General features: G+C 37.1%; 1 protein-coding gene across 1 annotated transcript in view; it reads right to left on the bottom strand.

Moving 5' to 3' along the window:
* SERPINI2 (serpin family I member 2) overlaps positions 1-18,989 on the bottom strand; it is a 45,910-nt gene extending 26,921 nt beyond the window's left edge. Inside the window, exons 1-4 of the mRNA XM_062178076.1 lie at positions 18,740-18,989; positions 13,233-13,463; positions 10,869-11,063; positions 10,231-10,423 (exon numbers count right to left, since the gene is read on the bottom strand). Of these exons, the coding sequence (XP_062034060.1) occupies positions 10,231-10,423; positions 10,869-11,063; positions 13,233-13,463; positions 18,740-18,986 (866 nt within the window). The 5' untranslated portion in view covers positions 18,987-18,989. The remainder of the gene's footprint in view (positions 1-10,230; positions 10,424-10,868; positions 11,064-13,232; positions 13,464-18,739) is intronic.
* Between the last annotated feature and the right edge of the window lie 5,463 nt (positions 18,990-24,452).

Here is a 24,452-nt window from a genome sequence, read left to right as displayed (position 1 = left end):
CACAGCAGAGTTAATAAACAGCATAGACCAAATGGACATAATGGATATCTACAGAGCTTTCCAACCTACAGCCACAGAATACACATTCTTTTCACCAGTACATGGAACTTTCTCTAGGACTGACCACATGCTAGGCCATAAAGTAAGTCTCAACAAATTCAAAAATATGAAAATCATACCGTGCATATAACTCGGGAATCCCCAGAACATATGCAAACACACAGAGACTGAACAATATGCTCCTGAGTGATCAGTGGGTCATTGAAGAAATCAAAAGAGAAAACAAAAACTTTCTGGAAGTAAATGAAGGTGACAATAAAATGTATCATAACTTATGAGATAAAACAAAAGCAGTGTTAAGAAGAAAGTTTATAGCAATTGGAGCCTACATCAAGAAATTGGAGAGGTACCAAATAAATGAGCTATTGATGCATCTCAAAGATGTAGAAAAACAATAGTAAATGAAACCCAAAACTGGTAGGAGAAAAGAAATAATTAAAATTAGAGAAGAAATCAACAAAATTGAAATCAATAAAACAACACAAAAAATCAGCAAAATGAAGAGCTGATTCTTGGCCGGCGCCACGGCTCACTAGGCTAATCCTCTGCCTTGCGGCACCGGCACACCGGGTTCTAGTCCCGGTCGGGACACCAATTCTGTCCCGGTTGCCCCTCTTCCAGGCCAGCTCTCTGCTGTGGCAAAGGAGTGCAGTGAAGGATGGCCCAAGTCCTTGGTCCCTGCACCCCATGGGAGACCAGGAGAAGCACCTGGCTCCTGCCATCGGATCAGCGCGGTGCGCCTGCCGCAGCGCGCCTACTGCGGCAGCCATTGGAGGGTGAACCAATGGCAAAAGGAAGACCTTTCTCTCTGTCTCTCTCTCACTGTCCACTCTGCCTGTCAAAAATAAAAAAAAAAGAGCTGATTCTTTGAAAAAATAAATAAAATTGACACACCATTGGCCCAATTAACCAAAAAAAAAGGAGAACCAAATTAATAAAATCAGAGATGAAAAAGGAAATGTAACAATAGACACCCTAGAAATAAAAATAATCATCAGAAATTAATACAAAAAGCTGTATACCAACAAAGCAGGAAACCTGGAAGAAATGGATAGATTCTTTGATACATACAACCTACCTAAATTGACCCATGAAGACATAGGAATCCAAAACATACCAATAACCAAGACAGAATTCGAATCAATAATAAAGACCCTCTGAAAAAAGAAAAGCCCAGAAATGGATTGCTTCACCACTGAATTCTACTAAACTTTTAAAGAATAACTGACTCCAATTCTTCTAAAGTTATTCAAAACAATGGAAGGGGAGGGAATCCTCCCAAATTCTTTCTATGAGCCAGCATCACCTTAATTCTTAAATCTGAAAAAGAAACAATGGAGAAAGAGAACTGCAGACTGATCTCTCTGATGAACACATACACAGAAATCCTCAACAGAATACTAGCCAAGTGAATCCAACAAAACAACAGAAAGATCATCCACACGGACCAAGTGGGATTTATTCCTGGTATGCAGGGATAGTACAACATTTGTAAATCAAGCAATGTGATACATCACATTAGCAAACTGAAGAATAAAAATTATATTATCTTGTAAAAAAAAAAAAAAAAAAGCTGGCGCCGCGGCTCACTAGGCTAATCCTCTGCCTTGCGGCACCGGCACACCGGGTTCTAATCCCAGTCGGGGCACCGATCCTGTCCCGGTTGCCCCTCTTCCAGGCCAGCTCTCTGCTGTGGCCAGGGAGTGCAGTGGAGGATGGCCCAAGTGCTTGGGCCCTGCACCCCATGGGAGACCAGGAGAAGCACCTGGCTCCTGCCATTGGATCAGCGCGGTGCGCCGGCCGCAGCGCGTTACCACGGCGGCCATTGGAGGGTGAACCAATGGCAAAAGGAAGACCTTTCTCTCTGTCTCTCTCTCACTGTCCACTCTGCCTGTAAAAAAAAAAAATTATATTATCTCAATAGATGTAGAGAAAATGTTTGACAAAATACAGCACCCTTTCATGATGAAAACTTTAAGCAAATTGAGAATGGAAAAACACTTCTCAACATAATCAAAGAATATATGACAAACCCACAGCCAGTGTCCTATTGAACAGGGAAAAGGTAGAAGCAATTCCACTGAGATCTGGAACCAGACAAGGATACCTACAACTTCCTTTCTTTCCTTTTTTTGTTCTTTCTTTCTTTTTTTTTTTCTTCTTTTTTTTTTTTTTTTTTTTTGATAAGCAGAGTTAGACAGTGAGAGAGACAGAGAGAAAGATCTTCCTTCCATTGTTCACCCCCCAAATGGCTGCTATAGGGTGCCGGCATCACAGGCAGAGGATTAGCCAAGTGAGTCAGCCCTACAACTGCTTTTCAATATAGTCCTGAAAGTTTTAACTAGCGCCATTACACAAGGAAAACAAATCAACGGGATGCAAATCTGGAAGGAGGAAGTCAAACTATTCCTATTCACAGATGACATGATCCTATAAATAGGGAATCCAAAGACTCCACTAAGAGACTATTGCAACTCATAGAAGAGTTTGGAAATGTAGCAGGATATAACATCAACACACAAAAATCAATAGCCTTTGTATATGCAGACAATGTCACAGCTGAAAAAGATCTTCTAAGATCAATCCCATGCATAATCACTACCAAAAAATTCAAATACTTTGAAATAAATTTAACCAAGGATGTCAAATAACTCTATGATGAGAATTAAAAAAACATTAAAGAAAGAAATAGAAGTCAAAAAAAAAGAATAATCTCCCATGTTCATGGATTGAAGGAATCAATATCATCAAATTGTCCATATCACCAAAAGCAATTTTTAGATTCAAAAAAGTACCAAAGATACAAAAGTACCAAAGACATTCTTCACAGATATAAAAAAATGAATTTGAAATTTATGGAACATAGGAGACCCCAAATTGCTAAAGCAATCTTATACAACAACAACAGCAAAAAGCTTGAGGCATCACAATATCAGATTTCAAGACATCCAACAGAGCAGTTACTTGTAATCAAAACAACCTGGTACTGTTATAAAAACAGATGGATAGGCCGGCACCATGGCTTAACAGGCTAATCCTCCGCCTTGCGGCGCCGGCACACCGGGTTCTAGTCCCGGTTGGGGCGCCGGATTCTATCCCGGTTGCCCCTCTTCCAGGCCAGCTCTCTGCTGTGGCCAGGGAAGGCAGTGGAGGATGGCCCAGGTCCTTGGGCCCTGCACCCGCATGGGAGACCAGGAAAAGCACCTGGCTCCTGGCTTCGGATCAGCGAGATGCGCTGGCCGCAGCGGCCATTGGAGGGTGAACCAACAGCAAAAAGGAAGACCTTTCTCTCTGTCTCTCTCTCTCTCACTATCCACTCTGCCTTTCAAAAGAAAAACAAAACAAAACAGATGGATAGACCAATGGAACAGAATAAAAACACCCCAAATCAATCCAATATCTACAACCAGCTAATTTTTGACATAGAAACTAATATCAACCCCTAGAGCAAGGACATTCTCTTCAACAAATGGTGCTGGAAAAACTGGATCACCACATGCAGAAGCATGAAGCAAGACCGTTACCTGAAGCTTTTCACCAAAATCCACTCAAAATGGAATAAAGACCTAAATCTATGACCTGACACCATCAAATTATTAAAGAACATTGGGGAAACCCTATAAGACATTGGTATAGACAAAGAATTTCTGGAAAAGACTCCAGAGGCACAGGTAATCAAAGCAAAAATTAAAAAATGGGATTATATATGTGATTATATAAAGAGGTCAAGAAACTCAACAACAAGAAAACAAATAATCCAGTTAAGAAATGGGCAAAGGATTTAAACAGACATTTTTCAAAGGAAAAAATTCAAATGGCCAACAGACACTCGAAAAAATGCTAGGATCACTAGCTGTCAGAGAAATGCAGATCAAAACCAATGAGGTTTCACTTCACCCCAGTTAGAATTGCTTTCATAGAGAAATCAACAAACAACAAATACTGGTGAGGATGTGGGGGAAAATGCACCTTAATCTACTGTTGGTGGGAATGTAAACTGGTAAAGCCACTATGGAAGATAGAATGGAAATACCTCAGAAATCTAAATATAGACCCATCATATGACCCAGACATCCCACTCCTGGGAATCTACCCAAGGGAAATGAAATCAGCATATGAAAGAGCTATCTGCACCTCCATGTTTATTTCAGCTCAGTTTACAATAGCAAAGACATGAAATCAGTCCAAATGCCCATCAACTGAAGGCTGGATAAAGAAATCGTTGGATATATACAACATGGAATACTACATAGCTATAAAAAGATAAAGTCCGGTCATTTGCAACAAAATGGATGAAACTGGAAGACGTCGTAGCAGAATAGGCTGGTCTCAAAGGGACAAATTCTACATCTTCTTACTGACTGGTGATAACTAATAGAGCACCTAAAAGGCAATCTGTAGAAATGAAATTGACATTATGAGAAGCAATGATTTTGAACAGCCCTTCTCTTGACTGCTAAGGAATGTCTCTTTATTCTATATTTTGGTTATCTTTTTCTTTATAATATTTTCCTTATTTTTTCTCCCTCACACGAATCATTGAACTCTAGACTAAACATAGAGTTAATCATATATGTATAAAGTTAATTGAAAATAGTAAAGAATAAGAGTGAGAATAGGAAAGGTAAGAGGAAGAGGGATGGTAGTTTAGTGGGTGAGTAGGGCAGGCATGGGGAGAATTACCTAGATCTCAAAGCTATAGTCATGAAATATATGAAGTGCATAACCACAAAGCAGTCTAATCCTACATACTTTCCTACAGACTCAATTCTAAAGATACAGCTAAAAAAATTGCCATAGGACCACAAAATCCCTTAAGCTGGCTGGTAAAAATAGCAGCTTAAGTATTTTAAAGACCAAATAGAGAGGATTAAGAGGTAAAATGACCATATTGATAGGATCAAGTGATTAAGTGATCATACAAATAGGATTAAGTGTATGCAAACCATAATAGAATTAAAAAGGTGTGAAGGCTCCAACACTGCAAGCAGTCCATACAGCAGACTCATAGAACAACATTCGCTTTAAGTAGCACTCTAACCTCAGAATCAGCCCTGAAGTCACTCTGGTCTAGCTGGAAAGCCAGCGGGAGCATAGCAGGCATGGAAAACCAAGACACTTTGGAAAAAAAAGTCCTATAAAATGGATTCCTGTGGGTGAGACCCCAATGGAAAGAAGTGGCCACCAAAGAAGGAGATACTTTTCTCTGAATGGAGGAGAGAACTTCCAGTTTGCTGCTGGCCTTGTCAAGTTAGTGGATCCAAAAGGCTTCGCTTCCATAGCCAAAGCAGATCATGTCAAGAGCATTGGGTGATACTCATTTTTTTTAAATAATAATAAATTATTTTATTGGTCTAGAGTTTTGAAACAATTTTGGAAATAAGGTTTCAGAAGTAGCTTGTAATTTTATTCCTATGTCCTAAATATGACTTTCAAATGTAAATCAATAGCTTTGTAGCAAGAACAGTTCTGACACAACCAAAATGTATAAGTGGTGAAATTAGCATGCTATCATTCCTCTACTCCCCACTTATTTTTTTAGAAATGTAGTTACATTGGTCATGGTGTGGTAACTGTGCACACCTTAAATGTGAGGCAACTATGATTTTAAAATTAATTGCTTCTAGGGGCCAGTGCTGTGGTACACTAGGTTAAAGCCCCAGCCTGCAATGCCAGTATCCCATATGGGTGCTGGTTCAAGTCCCAGCTGCTCCTCTTCTTTTTTTTTAAACTTTTATTTAGTGAATATAAATTTCCAAAGTACAGTTTATGGATTACAATGGCTTTTTCTCCTCCAAAACTTCCCTCCCACCTGCAACCCTCCCATCTATTCACATCAAGATTCATTTTCAATTATCTTTATATAGAGAAGATCAATTTAGTATATATTAAGATTTCTTAGCTCCTCTAATAATGACTCTGTCCTTTGTTCTAGACCCTGTCTAGTGCACTTGGGCCTCATTCCTTTGTAATCTTAACCTCTTCTCTACCACCAATGGCTCTACTCCCAACCTGTGTGTACTGATGGTCCTCTTCCCCACATAATGCTGTATAATTGTTCAAACCTGGTAAATGCCACTCTTAGGATCATTGGTTACTATCCTCACTCTGTCTTTTATGACCTTGTCTAAATATGATCAGAGTCGGTAAACTTGGAAGGCCTCCATAGCCTTGGCAACTCATGACGACAGCCTAGGATGGTTACTGGCGCCATAAACTAGAGTGTCAATTTGTTGGGTCAACAACAGGAGCCACTGTGCACTTGCTCCTCATGTGGGATCTCTGTCCTTAATGTGCTGTACATTGTGATTTAATGCTATAACTAGTACTCAAACAGTATGTTTCACTTTGTGTTTCTATGTGGGTGCAAACTGTTGAAATCTTTATACTAAATTGATCTTCTGTATATAAAGAGAATTGAAAATGAATCTTGATGCAAATGGAAGGGGAGAGGGAGCGGGAGAGGGGAGGGTTGCGGGTGGGAGGGAAGTTATGGCGGGGGGAGGGGGAAGCCATTGTAATCCATAAGCTGTACACTGGAAATTTCTATTCATTAAATAAAAGTTAAAAAAAAAAGATTTCATCAGTTTGCACCCACACAGAACATAAAGTGTAAAATACTGTTTTGGTACTAGTTATAGCATTAATTCACATTGGACAACACATTAAGGACAGAGATCCTACATGAGGAGTAAGCACACAGTGACTCCTGTTGTTGACTTAACAATTTGACACTCTTGTTTATAGCATCAGTAATCTCCCTAGGCTCTAGTCATGAGTTGCCAAGGCTAGGGAAGCCTCTTGAGTTCACTGACTTTGATCTTATTTAGACAAGGTCAGAGTCAAAGTGGAAGTTCTTTCCTCCATTCAGAGAAAGGTACCTCCTTCCTTGATGGCCCTTCTTTCTACTGGGATCTCACTCTCAGAGATCTTTCATTTAGGTCCTCTTTTTTTTTTTTTTTTTTTTTTTGGCAGAGTGTCTTGGCTTTCCATGCCTAAAATACTCTTATGGGTGATACTCATTTCACACGTAAGAGTTGTATTTGTTAAACAAACAACAGGAATCAGTACATACTAACTTCCCACGCAGGACCTCTGTCCCCAAAGAATTGTACCATGAAACTTAATAGTAAAATTTGTTCTCAAGAATCACTTCCCATTGGTATATTAAAAGGAGGATATTATTATGTCTCATAAGCAATAGTTATGTATAAGAGCTCACAAAATATGTATCATCCTTGGATTCTTCTTCAAAGACAAGTAAGTTGCTAAAAGGAAAAAAAAAGGGGAGGAAGGAAAGGAAAAGATGAAAAGGAAATAAAAGCAAAATTACCTTCAAAAGCAGTAACATAGATCACCAGCCCTTGTATAGACTGTTGAGGAATCCTTCTCTTAGTTTTCCTTACTTCATTCGTTCTTTTCTTTTTCTTTCTTTTTATTTTTTCTTTCTCAGATAAAACAGGAGCAGGAGCAGAAAGTGGGGGTAGAATGGGTGGGAGGGCGGGTGTGGTGGGGAGAATTACTATGTACATAGTGATGTATTTATGACATACATACAAATTAAAAATAAATAAATAAATTTTTAAAAAGAGCGAGTAATGAAAATATTAGAAAATAGAATAGTTATTGCTCCTGGCAATGAAAGAAAAACATGAAAAGACCTGGAATCAATAAGGAGATGCCTCCATTTTTGCAGGTTGGATTTCCTGAGAGGCAGACTTTGAGATGGAGATTAGTGGGAAGAATGTTTGGGGAGTGACCTAGGGGTTAACATCTGTGAAGAGAGGTGAGGGAAGCAGCAGTGAGCAGAGGGAGAAGTTGGTCAGCAGTGCAGAACCAGTGAAGGCCTCCACCTAGTCTCTGTCATGACGGTGCTAGAGCTGTGAGCCCTTCTGAGTCGGGGTGCAAAGATCAGGCATTTATTACTGTGCTGAGAAATCACTGGATGCCACCTACCCTGGGGAGAAGTTGCAACCTAGAGCAAGGCATTCCCCTAAGAAGGCCACCTGAGGCAGCACATCTAGTACCTGAAAGAATAAGTCTTTCCTGCCTGAATGAGGATCTGGATAGTACATCACATAAATTTTCAGTATAAATCTCTAATGTATAGGACATTTACCAAACATACAAATCATGTCTTTTGCCCACTATTTTGTTAGAGATATACTTATAAAGAAATTTAGAAATAATGATGTAATGGTGAAATAAACAGTACATTAAACACCTGAAAAAAAAATAAGTAATTATATGGGAAGTGTGGTCCCAATTTGAAGAAGCTGTCCAGACTACAAACTGGGAAATATTCTTTAAGGGGTTCCTAAAAATGCTGGGAATAGAATGTGGCAACATCTTCCATTTTCTATTCTCAATTGAATATGAGGCTCTTGCATTATTATTAAGGTTGAATGAACTGGGAATACTTTGACTGCAAGTATAAATGTGCACATTTTATGTTGAAAAAATATAACTCAGAGTAGTTGAGTGACCCCTGCAAGACCCCATTGGTTGTACCTGGCACTGACAGTTTTCAATTCAGCATTAATTTGCCAGGAGACATTAATCTTTCCAAACTTCAAAACAGAGAAGTTAAGGTGAAGATTAAACAACTGAAATTCAAATTTATTATTTCAGTTATTTGAAGTAAATTATCTGTCACATGGATAGTTATATCCCCTAGTGTTTTGGTACACAGTAAGAACAAACAAACAAACAAACAAACAAAAACTTGGAAAGAATAACATCAAGGCAGAGATGTACAGTTGAAAGGGAATTGGACAACAGGTTAGGGTTAGAGATTCAGATTTTTATTTGGGAGCAGAGGAGAAGGGAAGTTGGGAAGCAGGGGTGGGGGAGAGAGAGAGAAAAGGAAAAAGAGAATCATAAGAAATAAAACAAAGAAATATTTTCAGAGTAAAAGGATAGTTAATTATATTTGGTTCAAGCACCACCAGAATTAGGAAAAGAAACTCATACAATACATCTTTTTCCTAAATACTAAGGAAAGCAGGGAAAGAGAAGATTAAGTAAGATTCATTTAAATTTTGAGATAATTTGCATGAACAAAAAGTTGAAGGATTTTTCTTGAAGCTATGTTATCTTTAAGAAACAAGGGAGTGAGCTATACGTTGAAAGAAAGAATAATCCACGTAGAGTAGTAGCTGGAGAGAAGAGGTAATGTGTTGGTGTGGTCTAGAAATTGTAAACAAAATTCTCTAAAGAGAAACAAGGAGTCCAGAACTCTAGGCTTGGTGAGGGTTTTACTCCAAAAACATCATCAGTTTATGAACAGGAGTGGCTTTTTGAATACACTCAGGTTTGAAGATGCTGACATAGAAATAGGAAAGGGACCAAGACAAGGAGACAAAGCATTACAAATCTTACAGAGAGTGTAGTGAAATGACTGGTCCTGGCTAAGAGAAAACTACAGTGAAAACCAAGAAGTTAGGAGACCAATGGCCTTGATGGGTTTGAAGAGAAATTTAGAAATGAAAAAATAGAATATAAGTTATTGAACAATTGTCACTTTTTAAGACTTCAGATAAAGTGTGAGTTGAGTTATTTAGGCACACTTTTTTCTCTCAAATTTCTCCCATTTCTTAGAAGCATGATAATAAGAAGTTAGTGTTTATAATTATTGCTTCCTAAGAATTCCTTCACAATTTCCATATTATGTTAATTACCTAAAATTGACCATAGGATTAATAAAATAGAGGTAGAATTTATAATTTAATGATATAATTCAATGACCATCAAGGGTGATTTAATATGTTTTTATTGTACAAAATACACTACACTAAGTGAGTTTCTTTTTGTCTTGTTTCCTTTAAACTTAAGTTAAATATTATTAATTCTAGTTAGCAGAAAAATAGGGAAAGATAATTTAATATAATAAAAAGATAATAAGTTAATAATAATAATAATGTTAAGACATATATTTCTTCAGTTCTTTCAAAGAAAATAAAATTGAATAATTAAATCCGGTCTTCATAGTGAAGTGTTGCAGGTATGACTAAGACCTTGCTTTGTGCTCTCAAAGCAGAGTAAGACTTTGAAGTGCATTTTTCTTTGGTGTTCGTAGCCCTGGTGAGCACTGGTTATCCTTTAGCCGCTATTCAAATTCCTCCGTAAACAGTGCTATAAGAACCATTACAATCAAATGACATTACCAACCTAGGCATGCTGATTTCCACTTCCTCTTCATGCATCTCAGAGAACCATTCCAGGATTTGGTGAGCAGTAATTAGGTTTTCCACTTCTTCAATGTTCACACCTTCTGCAGGAAGTATGATGATTAAACTAAATTCATCACCTTTGTAAGGCAACTCCAAAACCTGGTAGTTTATGGAGAATTCAGAAAAATAACCTGAAACAAAAGAAAAATATTCAACATACTTGGAAGTTTCCCGAGTCATGCTATTAGAAAGTATGGTTTCCGGCCGGCGCCGCGGCTCACTAGGCTAATCCTCCGCCTTGCGGCGCCAGCACACCGGGTTCTAGTCCCGGTGGGGGCACCGATCCTGTCCCAGTTGCCCCTCTTCCAGGCCAGCTCTCTGCTGTGGCCAGGGAGTGCAGTGGAGGATGGCCCAAGTCCTTGGGCCCTGCACCCCATGGGAGACCAGGAGAAACACCTGGCTCCTGCCATCGGAACAGCGTGGTGCGCCCGCTGCAGCGCGCCTACTGCGGCGGCCATTGGAGGGTGAACCAACGGCAAAAGGAAGACCTTTCTCTCTGTCTCTCTCTCACTGTCCACTCTGCCTGTCAAAAAGAAAAAAAAAAAAGAAAAAAGAAAGTATGGTTTCCCTTATTACCATATTTTGCTCTCAGAAGAGCCTTCATCATGGGAATTACGATTGCTGATCCATCCTTCTTAGTAAAACTCATGAGCTGTGTGTCTTCTTTTCTGAATTTCTGCTTCCAGTCTCCCTTGAAATAAATAGCATTCACCAGGACAAGCCGAGTCAGAGGGCCAAACTCTTCGTCGGAAAACATGTCTTTAATTTTGCCTGTGGAGGAAGTGAAGGAGAAGCAGGAAGAAAGATGCAACAGTGATTCAGTGGAGCTGACTTAAACAGGAGTAAAGCAAAAATGTCCTTTGCAGATCAGTTTTGGACTAGGTTTCTTATAATCTAAACATCTCAACTTTGAGAATAAAGGGAAATGTTACTAAATATTTCATCAAGAAATAAGTGCAACTGGAATTTCACTAAGAAATAGGATATAAGAGACCATTCTAGGCTTTCTTAGATATTCCTAGTAACGGAATCTCTTTATTGTGATTACCCACACTAACTGTCTTCCAAGGAGGAAGAATAAAACCAAAATATTTATTCCTGCATATTTATTGGCATTATGGAAATGTTGTTTCAAGATTCTCTAGCATTCTGAGACAGGGCTTCCAGCCTACCTCACCAGACAAGATGACCAGCTCTCTGGACCAAGCAGGATGGTTCTTCCTGAGGCCACTCTCAAACATCACAGGACAGATAGCAAGAGAAAAATATCCATAACCATCCCAACATCTATTTGTCAGCTTCTGAAGTAGCTACAGAAAACAGACCTTTGGCCATTCATCCCCATCAGAGTATAGGTATTTTCTCTTAAATAGGGAAAACATTAGGCAGGAAGTTAAAAACTAGCCTGTGTGTGTGTGAGAAGGGCCTGAAGAAACCAACATCTGCTGCAGAAGTCCCAGAAGCCCAGCATTTTGTACTTCCAAGTCCTGCTCAGACCCTGATAACCTTCCAGGTGGTCCCAGCCCTTCCCCCAAGGAAAGCTCCCAGGAGAATTCTCTCCCCTCAGGACCAGATGGGTTACTTGACTGGATAACATAGGGCAATAAAATCTTCACAGATGCCCTAGGGGAAGCCTCTCTGTGGACTCCAGCAAACCTGGGGAGGAATTTTTTAACTTTCTCTCCATAAAATCCTTTATCCTAAAGGAGGGAGTTAAAGAGACTCCCTTGAAAACCAAGAATCTAAACAAAAACTGCACATGCAGTGCTCTGCTCTGCTCTCTTCTGAGCTGCCCGCCTGGCCTGCCCATGTTATCTTGCTTTCCCCCAGTCTGAATGGGCACTTTCTCTCTCTGTTTCTTCCATTCTTAGGATGTCTTATCCCCAATAAAACTTTATTACTTTGCAACAACAACAACAAAAAAGATTCTCTGACAGATCTATCATAAATAGTAGGGTAATGGTACCCTTAAACCTACTGCTCCTGACCAGCGGAAAGGGATGAGCATGAAGATACTAGAGTGATTCTCCTCTCCTAAGCAATCAGTCTCCTATTTCTATAGCCAATGTATAATTCCAGCTAATGAGAAATACGCACGATTGGGTCCAGCAGAGCTGTCTAATGATATATCCATTTCATATCCCTATGAGCACTATTCACCACATCTGTCCCATAATTTATGCTTCTCAATATGAGCTTTCACATAGAAAATAAAGTCGCATCTTATAATATCACAATGTTTTGTAGTAGATGAATAAAAAACCAAATTATTGTCAATAAGGGGTCTGGTATATACCTGCTACTTCACATATATTATTATGCTGAAAAGTTCCAATAATTCTGAAATATTTTAGTAGTAAGCTCAGTTTAACTGAATCACAGCTCACATATTTCTAGGATTTGAATTTAGGTCTGGGTGACTCTCAGATAACGCTGTCCCTTTGTGGTCACTTTAGATATTTTGCCAACTTCTATTGCAATTCAAGTCTAGATTACTAGGTTTATGATAAGATGATTAACATTAATTATTAAACATCAACATAATAAAATAAAATGTGCTAATTATTTGCACTATAAGTGGGAAATAAGGCATTTGGGATTAACAGAGCTGACATCTACCAAACCAAAGATACCAGTCCTGCTTCCGTACTTGAATAATTTAAACTTGAACAAAGATGGTTGCTAAAATTTTTCCATTAAGAATTCTATAAATAGTTGCCTCAAAAAGTAATAAAAGAATTAATACACTTTCCAAAGCAAACTACAATTACTCCTGGTTTTAAAATTTGGTATTAATTTAAATAACAGTGAAATGAAATAGGAGATTTGATCCTCTGATCCCCAGTGTAGCAGAAAATATTCAGCCATTCTTTACTTTAGGATATTAAAAACCGTGAATACAATGGCAAATAATGATTTTACGAAAATGGGAAACTTTACCATCTGTTTTGCTTTCCACCCAGGTACTTATCGTCTCTGCACAAGCTCTTGCATCCTGAAAATCCACCAGTTTTATAGCACTCTGAAAAAAGTCCTTGTTGCCATGGAGATACTGTTCCTTCACAGTGAATCCTTCTTGAAGGTAGAGGGCATTGGCAAGATTAAATGTAAATTCTTGTTTTTTCTCTGAGATGGCAGAGAAAAATGACTTCAGCACAGAAAATTCTTCTCCTAAAAAATAATTATAATGTATACTGACATATTGAACAACATAAAAACAACAGCTTTTCAGCTTGCTATCTAAGTGCTCTGATTCATATCACCATTTTTTGCACTCTTAGATATAACCAATGATCCTTTCCAAGTGAGTACAAATAGTTTAAACATTTATCTCCTGCAGATTATGCATAAAGAAGTCAACTTTTTTTAAGATTTATTTATTTATTTGTAAGTCACAGTTACAGAGAGAGAGAGAGACAGAGAGGGAGATCTTCCATCTGCTGGTTCACTCTCCAGATGGCTGTAAAGGCCAGGGCAGAGCCAGGCCAAACCCAGGAGCCAGGAGTTTCATCCAGGTCTCCCACATGGGTGGCAGATATCCAAGCACTTGGATCAGATTCCACTGCTTTTCCCAGACCATTAGCAGGGAGCTGTATCAAAAGTGGAGAAGCCAAGACATGAACCACCATTCATATGGGGTGCCAACATTGCATGCAGTGGCTTTCCTGGCCACACTACAAGGTTGCCCTGAGAAGTCAACTTTTAAATAGGAAAAAAAGTCCATGTAAATTTGAAATTTGAAACAGGAATATGCATTTACACAGGCTGAGGATTATCTGTGTTTATAGTCACATTAGGTTCATTTTTAGTTGTTAGTAATTTATGTTTGGAGCCTCATTCTTTGCATAATATGAGCATGTGATACTTATAAAATGGGAATGCTAATGAATGCTGATGGGAGGTATGACAGTGATAAGCAATGCTTTTCAATATTACTTTATTTCAAATTAAAAAAGAACTGCTCTCTTATGAGCAACTGCACCTGTCCAGGTCTTAAAATTTGCAAGATAATACTTATAACCATCTCTAGAGACGTGTAAGAATCAGAATTGCCTATTTCTTCAGTTTCATGAATCCATATACTTTGGCTGTCTACATGAACAATAAAAATCTTTAACCATTCCCACTATAACCACTAGCCAAATGAGTCAGTCAGCTAAAAGAATCACCATTGGTCTTGTATTTATGGCTCATTTGTTCTAACCATAGTGTTGTCAGGAAGCTATATATGCCTATGAGAGAAGTCTACTCATAATTTGCTCAATAGCTTCCTATTCATTACCAAATGGTACCAAAATTGTTTCATTCCCTTGTCATACATCTGGGAACTCCATTTTAGACAATAAGTTCGTTCATGGTCTCCACTTTAATAGCTTAAAAGGTGACTATATTCAGTTAAGCGGCAGTGATGCAAGCAAATGGTTCATCATTAGATGTCCGTTGAATAAAACATTTAGAAAAAAAGTATTACTGAGAGGAAATTGCTATGAGGTATCCATTGAAAATTATGCATGTGTGTGTATGTGTGTGTGTGTATGTTTATAAACACATTTTTAATCAGGGAGCTAACAGTACACAGCACATCTTTGTGCAAATAGGGGCCTCACCGGTGGGTTGCCACTTCATGACCTTCTATCTTGTCTGGCCGAGTGAAGGCTATGTTTCAGTGCCTACTTGTTCTTGTGGTAGTACAACCCACACAATCTTGCAACATTGTATCCCAAACTCCAGGATTCTCCATTACTAAGATATAGTAAAAGATTTTGGAGATAAAACTTCTAAATGGCCAGACTGGAAGAATTTCAGTAATTATATACAACCCTGGAATTCCTTACATAAAGAAAGAAAGAAAGTTAATCTGTAATACTTGTTTGTGTAATGATTTCAGATATGATCATTTATTGCTCTTTGAAGCCAGAAAAAAATATCCCAATAGCTAGGAGGCTAACTGAAAAAAACTTCCCAAGTGAAGACATGAGAGTTTCTCCAAAAGAATTAATTAAGGTCAGACATGTAGTGAAAGAATTTGAAACTAATTATCAGGAATTCATAATTTATGAACATATATAAAGAAATGCAAAGAAGAGAAAGAAAGGGCAAAAAAATAGTTCCAACTCATTTGTCAGAGCAAGTAGATGTATTTCATGTACTTAGGGTCTGAGACTGTGTGACAAACAGCTGCCCTTTGATGAATCACTGGACTCAGAAGTCAAGGCAAAAATGTCAGCAACTGGAACAAGATTGGAGGAGAATGTAAAGTAATCTGCCTTATAAACATGATTCATTTTACAGATTAATGACCTCATTAAACCAGACTAAAAAGAATACATTTGCATGGCTTCTAATAAGCACTGAGAACAAGTTTATTTCATTTCCTAAAATAGAGCCATGCATAACCTTTAAATCACGAGGTGACTATGACTTTTAGTTTGATTTTACCAGACTTCCAGAAAATGTTCTAAAGTCCAGTATGTGTTCTCTTCTCCTGCTATTAGGAATCCAGGGGCCAATTGTGTGAGCATGTGAGAGATCCAAAAATGAACACGAGGGAATCCACAGAATTTAGATTAACTCAACCAAACGTCCAAATAAATGACCAAATCCACAGTCTTCTTTTCACAGTCAAGAATCTGAGACCAAGGGACATAAAGAAATCTTGCGAAGTGACATGATTTGTGCCAAGTTACAAGATCATTTAGTTGAAGACCAAGGACAGGAATTCATGCTCAGTTGTCTTCAGAACACTCTTTAAAGAAACATCTTCAATTTAGATTCTGATTAGTCGGTCGTCGGCAGCACTTTCAGAGGCAAGGAGAATGGAGCATGATCAGATGCTCAGTGAGAAGGGGAAGATAAAAATCTGAGTGGTTGTGTTGACAAGGAGGGAGTGAAGGAGAACTGAGAACTCAGAGCCCCACTGGGATCGGGTGTCAGCTGTTGCATGCCCAGCTGTAGGTCATTGAGAATAAGCCAGGTGTTAGAAGGAAATGGTAGGACAGGACCATGGGTTGTTAACAGGAAAACTCAAATGAGATTGCCTCAACAATAGTACCTTTCAAAAATAAGTAAGGGATTGAAGGCAGAGACAGGAATAAGGTAAGTCAATGAAACAATCACCTTGGTCATGAACTTTATAGGAACATGTGAAAAAAAAACCTCAGTTGCCGAGATAAATATTTCAATGCAATATTTTTTGAAAACCAAGGTCAACGTGAAGCACTTATTGGGAATAAGATACAACAATTTTAAATGATCCTCCATACAGGATCAGTTTTCCTAATTTTCCCTTTTAGCTCTGGTTCCAATACGGCTCTGCCAGGCACTGCCTCCTGATCTGTACCTCAGTGCCCACCTACCCGTCTTGCTCCAGACTCCCTGGGCCTTTTCCTTAGTCTTGCAATTCACTAGTCCATTCCTCTGTACCCTTTCTTAGCTCTGGCTCTCCTATTCCTGTAATTTCCCTTGTTCTTGTTTTTCAGATTTTTTTTCCTATGTTCTTCTTTCTTGATAGTCTTTCTTCACCTTTAGCACTTACTCTCCATTTGTGTCTCTCTCTGCCCCTAACAGGGTATAAGAGAAAATTCATTTGATACATTTTGTTATATGTACTTAAATGTTAATGTATATTTTTGATATATATGCTTCCAAGGAAAATATGAAACTCTTAGCTATTACTCTTACCAAGATCCTCACTTTATTAATTTTGAAATTATTCCTAGGCAAATTAGTTAAACTTTCTTTGCTTCAGTTTTCTCATTTCTACAGCAAGCTTGTTTAGCTCACAGAGTAAGTATAAATATTAAATATGGTAATATATATCTAGTATATAATTCAGTAGCTGATACAGGCTTTATGATAGTGTCATCACTATTATTATGATTAGTATGTTCACCATCCACAGTTTTCAAGACTTCCGTGCTTCTATATAAGATGAATCTATTTAAAGTCATTTACATTTCAGAGACTCTAATTTTGCTAGCTTATCAGGGAATCAACTTTACGTATCTTCATAAATGTTCTATTACTTTTTGAAGCAGTATCATGGATGTAAATGTTCCTGGAAGTGGTGTTGTGAGATTTGCTGAGATTAATCAAGACTCAATCTGGAATACAGTGGCTTCAGCACATGCTGTTCACAAAGGAAAACTCTTGTAATTACCTTCTCTATCACCAGCTTATTTTTATATAAAATTGCCTTTATTTAAACGAAGCAAACAAAACATTGTAAATAGTATTTCCAGAAAAATACATCCCTAAATATAGCTACTTTGAGCCAAGCCAAATATTGTTATGGCAATTAAACTCCCAAATCAAAAATGCAGATGTCTTCACTGATGTTTAAGACACATTATCTGACACTGATGTAAATGTTTAAAATTAAACCACTATGAAAATTGAGGGCACAAGATGGCCAGGGAAATGGGCAACGTCTTTGTGCTGAAAGCAGTAGCTCCCCTTAGGGAGATTCCAGAACAACCACAGAAACACAGCACAAATGCCTCTGATGGGTGATTTAAATGGTTTTTTGAAAAGTTCTTTTAAAATATTAACAATATGTTTCTAAAGTATATAAATGAATGCTTTTCCTTGGTCTCATTGTGGGCAAGAGTGCATTATTTTTTTAAAGCAACGTGTTGAAAACAACCTATTAAAGAATGATTAAGTAATGGTATTTCCAGAGAGGTAATAAAATCAAATAATTTAAAATTGTATGACGCTACTTCAAAAAGTGTGGGGAAAGTAAAATTAAAACATTATTTTAGTGAAAAAATATGAAATTCATGCATAGTGTTTTCATAATATTTATTTTTGTGAACTTTTTGAAGATCTCTCATACTTACAGATTCCAAACTGTTGTGCATAAAATAAATATATTTTAAAAATAGTATCATTTTCCTTAATCAAATTCTTTAACTTTTTTTTTTGGAAAAAATTCTTCATCTATTTGAAAGGCAGAGAGACAGAGACAGAGAGCAGTTCCCTCTGTTGGCTCACTTCCAAAATGCCTGCAATAGCCAGACCCAAAGCAAGGAGCCAGGAACTCAACTCAGGAATCGCACTGAGCAGCAGGTACCCAAGTACTGAGCCATCATAGTGCTTCCCAGGGTACACATTAGCAGAAAGCTGGAAACCAGAGAATCAAATGCAGGCATAATCTCAATTAACTAAAACTGGCTAAAACAAACCAGAAAAGATGTGCAAACACACACAATTTCATATCTGTATAGATGTTAATTTCTTAGTAAATTATTTTTGTAACATTTTCATTAGAAAAGATTATAAATAATGACAACTATACTTACAATTCCCCATTTTCTTACAATTTTGTATTTTCTATAACTTTTAAACATTTTTTCAATTTCAATGACCTTGAACTTTTATTTAATATTTTAAAAATAAATTCCACCGTATCTTATCAGGTATACATAAACGTGTCATGTTCTCACCAGGTGAGGTTTCCTGAAGTTTTAAAGTTTGTCTTATCTGTTGCTGGGCTTTTCCTTTTGCTCCCAGTTGCACCATTCCAAGAACCAAAGTTGTTCCAAAGGGAGAAAATATAATGTTGTTCTTATGTGATGAGCAAATAGCTTGATAGAGATCTACTGCAAACTCGGTATTTTTTTGAGCCAAGGATCTTGAGGGTTGATTTCCAGAAATAAGCAATAGGAGACTCCACAACAAGATAATATCCATTTTGATTTCTGTGCATTGTGAATTAACATTTTGTTAGTTTTCTGAATCCAGTTTACTACAATAAGCTCAACTGGAAACTTGCTACATGTTAGAACATTCTTACAGCAAAACACTACCAAAAGAAGATTGTGCAATGCTATTTTCCTAAATAAGTATCATCTCTTAGGAGAATATGTTCATATGCTAATGGTGCTTTTATGTTCCTTCAAGAACCATTACGATACATTTGCAGTTTCTTAAAAATCACAGGAGATGCTGTAATTACATAATATTATCAATGGTAATATGTATATAGATGCATGATGCAATTTTACTTTCCTTTTCCATGGTTTTCAGTGGGATATCTGTAAATCTTATATCAAAGGAAATTCTGCCCACAGTACTTAAAATTATTGATAAATCAAGTGGAGATATGAGATTAAAAGGAACACACTACAGTGTGTTTTTTGCCTATAACATTAGGACACTAATGTATTCTGAATCAACTGAGTAATCTAAATTTTTACCGGGGCCAGCGCTGTGGTGCAGTGGGTTAACGTCCTGGCCTGAAGTGCCAGCATCCCATACGGGCACTGGTTCGAGACCAGGCTGGTCCACTTCCAACCCAGCTCTCTGCTATGGCCTGGGAAAGCAGTAGATGGCCCCAAGTCCTTGGGCCCCTGCACCCACATGAGAGACCCAAAAGAAATTCCTGGCTCCTGACTTCAGATCAGCGCAGCTCCAGCCATTGAGGCCAGTTGGGGAGTGAATCAGAGGATGGAAGACTCTCTCTGCCTCTCCTCTCTCTGTGTAACTCTGACTTTCAAAAAAATAAATAAATCTTTAAAATAAATAAATAAATAAATTTTTACCATAGCTTTTCTCATAGTTTAGAGAATTTTACTTCTGAACAGCAAAATACTCCAAAGCTCACCTCATACTCTTCCAAAATAAGTGAAAAGGAATTTAGAGTAATTATGAAGAAACAAAATGACAATCAAATATAAATACCACAGTAATAACAAGGGAAGAAAGCAATTTTAAATATCAAAGAATAATTTGACAAAGCTAACATATACAAGTCTTACAGCAACTGAAGACCACAACCAATTCACAGGATAAGTGACACTATATTAAAATACTCTCCACAAAAATCACAGGAAATTCAACCATCTGATTATACCTTGTGTAGAAATAGCATTCCAATATTACCACATTCTTGGTAGAATATTGACTCCAAGTCTTCATAAATTTAATAATATCAATTTTACTTTACACATATTGTATATTAGCGATACCTTAGTGGGTTACTAGGAAATAGTTTTTACTGGGATTAAAGATGAAAGCTTCCAGAATAGTCTATTGTTATCCTTAAGGAAACAGAGTACTACATATCTCAAGTGTTTTGAAGGGATTAGGAGGCACCCCATAACCCATACACAGATTTTAAAGTCCCTAAGAAACAGTATGATATACAAATAGTACTAGTAGTCAGTCCCCAAAACTAAGCTAAGTAATCATTATTCAGATGTTTTAAATATTTTTAATGTATGTAGCTAAATTCTATACATATTTATTTAGATACACATTTTGCAAATGACAACAATATCAGAATGCAACACAAGGGATTATGAGAAAAACATGTGTGGGTAAACTACAAACTTAGATATTTACTATCAAGAAAAATGTCCTATTAATGATTATATTAGTAATATGTAAGATCATGAGTTCCCGTGGAACAGCACAAAAACAGTGAATAACAGAAGTTTTATGTTCAAATTAAATGTCTATATATAGTGTGCTTGGGTATCTACATTTCTCAGATTTCTGATCAGAGCATCTGTTTCTTGATATGTAAAAAGTTAAAATGTTATTAACCGCTTAGGTTATCAAGTAGCAGTTCGTTCAGTATTTGGTTTGTACTAGAATAATAAACAATATTATGAAGGATATCATTTTTCTCTTACGCAAGGATCTTGGCATTATTATCCTATCATTAACATTTTCAAATTTAAATAATTAAAACATGCATTTTTGAGAATCCATTTCTTCCAGAACGTTTCTAATCATTTAATAAATTACAATTTCAGGCAAATTATTAACTTTAAAAATTCACTTACCTCACTGGGTTTTGTATCATCTCACCTCAGAAATCAAAAAGTACTGATGAACTAAATAAGCTGGTAACTTGTTCCCTAAGAATTTATCTTTTAACGTATAGTGAAATATTTCAAGGATAGTAAAAGTAATGTGTTAATTCAGATGATTTCTGCACCAAAATGAATTGAAATATCATTCTTCTAAATAATTATGCTCAGTTTTATTGCATACACATCTCATTCAAAAACTATTTAATTTTAAAGTACTTACCCGAAATTGACTTCTGATAGTTTACAGGAATGTTATGACTAAAATGTGCTTGCTGGGAAACACTTATACATGTAGCACCTGATGGGTCAAGGCCAACTCTGTTTATCTTGAACATTGCTTGATTAATTCCTCTAGAACCAGAGCAGGTGTTCACTATGTTTATACTGAAGGACTAGCACAATGAAGTTAATGGCCAATGATACAATATGCAAGAACTGGGAAAGAAAACAATAATAAGATTTTTAAATCACTAAATGTGCATTATTTCTTCTATTATTTCATTTATCTTAAAGTAGAAATAATATTTTTGGAAGAATGTGCCAGCGGTTGTAAATTAGCTGGTAATTAGTTCTTTTTGTTTCTCACAGGACTCCCACATCAGATTACCAATGAACCCCATCATAAATATTTCAAGATGTCTATGAGAAAAAAAATAAAACTAAATCAAGTCCATAATTCAGACAAATTACTGCCACATTTAAGAAGTTCTCAATTCATCAAGAGTCAGAGGATTTTTCTATGGTTATAAGGCCCAGTGGAATCTTTAGGGAAAAGAGTAAATATTTTTAGCAGGTATTCTTTATGTTTAATAAAATGTACAAATTAAAGTTACAGATTTATCAAACTCTACAAAGATAATACTATTAACCATACAGAATCCATATAGAATTTGATTATATATAGCAAAGGTTGTTGTTATTTTTATGTATGTTTAAAATTTTACATGATTTTCTGTACAGAAAATTCATTGATAAAAGGTAGATACAAAATTGAATAGATTTCATCTCATTTTTCCAGTTCAAAGCAATTACCTCAATGGCAATAATATATTAAACACATTGTATTATTAATCAGTGGCTTCTGAGAACATAAATGAAAAATCTGTTCATTTTAATCTAACAAATATATCATTATTGATCACAAAATTTGTTTTTTTCTGATAAATTCATAAGAAATAAATCAGTCAAGCATAAATGTTTATTTCCTTAAATCACATTTCTCATTTATTTCATTTTTTATTTTAATTAATTTTTAAATTTTTATTTAAGTTATGCAAGTTTCATGTATTTCATATATACAGATTTAGGAACATAGTGACACTCCCCCCCTAACCTCCCTCCCTCCCATGCACCAATCCTTCTTCCACCTCCCTTTCTTATCCCCACTCTTAATTTTTACAAAGATCTATTTTAAGTTTACTTAATGATCATAGGCAACTTTTTACTCTCAGTAAAGAGTTCAGCAAATATTATGAAGAAAAAAACAGTGTTCCTCAACATAAGAGACTAGGGATGTGAACAGTCATCAAGTCTCAAAATCCCATTTCAGTCCAATAAGTTACATTTTACATATGCTCTTAGTTGCCCATGATCAGGGAAAACATATGATATCTGCCTTTTAGGGACTGGTTTATTTCACAAAAGTATAATGGTTTCCAGTTGTATTCATATTGTTGAAAAAGAAAGTATTTTGTGTGTTTTTTTGTTTTTTTTTTTTTTTTTTTTAAAAAGCTGAGAGCCGGCGCCGCGGCTCACTAGGCTAATCCTCCGCCTTGCGGCGCCATCACACCGGGTTCTAATCCCGGTCGGGGCACCGATCCTGTCCCGGTTGCCCCTCTTCCAGGCCAGCTCTCTGCTGTGGCCAGGGAGTGCAGTGGAGGAGGCCCAAGTCCTTGGGCCCTGCACCCCATGGGAGACCAGGAGAAACACCTGGCTCCTGCCATTGGATCAGCGCAGTGCGCCCGCCGCAGCGCGCCTACCGCGGCAGCCATTGGAGGGTGAACCAACGGCAAAAGGAAGACCTTTCTCGCTGTCTCTCTCTCACTGTCCACTCTGCCTGTCAAAAAAAAAAAAAAAAAAAAAAAGCTGAGTAGTGCTCTATAGTATGTATATGTACACACACAATAATTTCTTTATCCAGTCAACTGTTAATGTACATCTGGGTTGATTCCATATGCTCATTGTTGTGAATTGTGCTTCAATGATCATGAAGGTACAGATAACTCTTTCAGAGACTGATTTCATTTGGTTTCGGTAAATTCCCAGGATTGTGGTGGCTGGGACATACGGTAGATCTATATTCAGATTTCTGAGGTATTTCCATACTGTCTTCCAGAGTGGCTGTACCGGTTTATGTTCCCACAAACAATGGATTAGGGTCCCTTTTTCCCCACATCCTCACTAGCATTTACTGTTTGTTGATTTTTGGATGAAAGCCATTCTAACTGGCTTGAGGTGAAACCTCATTGGTTTTGATTTGTATTTCCTGATGGCTAGTGACCCTGAGCATTTTTTCAAGTGTCTGTTGTCCATTTGAATTTTCTCTCTTAAAAAAAATGCCTATTCAAGTCCTTTGACTATTTCCTACCTGGATTGTTTTGTGTTGTTGAATTTCTTGTGTTCTTTATAGATTATGGTTATTAATCCTTTATCAGTTGCATAGTTTGAAAACATTTGCTCCCATTTTGTGGGTTGTCTCTTCACTTTACTGAGTGCTTCTTTGGCAGTGTAGAAGCTTCTCAATTTGATGTAATCTCATTTGTCAATTTTGGCTTTGATTGCCAATGCTTCTGGGGTCTTTTCCAAGAAGTCTTTGCCTATGCAAATATCTTGCAGAATTTCCCCAATGTTCTCTAATACTTCGATGGTATTAGGTATTAGGTCTTTGATACATTTTTAGTGGATTTTTCGCTAAGGTCTAAGGTACTGGTCTAGTTTAACTCTTCTGCATGTGGAGATCCAGTTTCCCCAGCACCATTTGTTGAAGAGACTGCCCTTGCTCCAGGGATTGATTTAGGCTCTTTTGTGAAAAATAACTTGGTTGTAGATGCATAAATGTAGATGCATTTATCAAGTTTCCTTTCTGTTCCAATGGTCTACACATCTGTTTTGGTGCCCTTTTCAGGCTGTTTTGATTTTTACTGCCCTGTAGAATGTCTTAAAATCAGGTGTTGTGATGCCTTCGGCTTTGTTTTTGTTGTATATGATTGCTTTAGCTATTCTGGATCTCTTGTGTTTCCATATGAATTTTAGCATCATTTTCTCTAGATCTGAGAAGAACGCTGTTGGTATTTTAACTGGGATAAACTTGAATCTATAAATTGCTTTCGGTAATATG

This window comes from Lepus europaeus, chromosome 2 (genome assembly GCF_033115175.1).
Source record: "Lepus europaeus isolate LE1 chromosome 2, mLepTim1.pri, whole genome shotgun sequence".
Lineage (NCBI taxonomy): Eukaryota > Metazoa > Chordata > Mammalia > Lagomorpha > Leporidae > Lepus > Lepus europaeus.
This window is presented reverse-complemented; position numbering and strand designations above follow the sequence as displayed.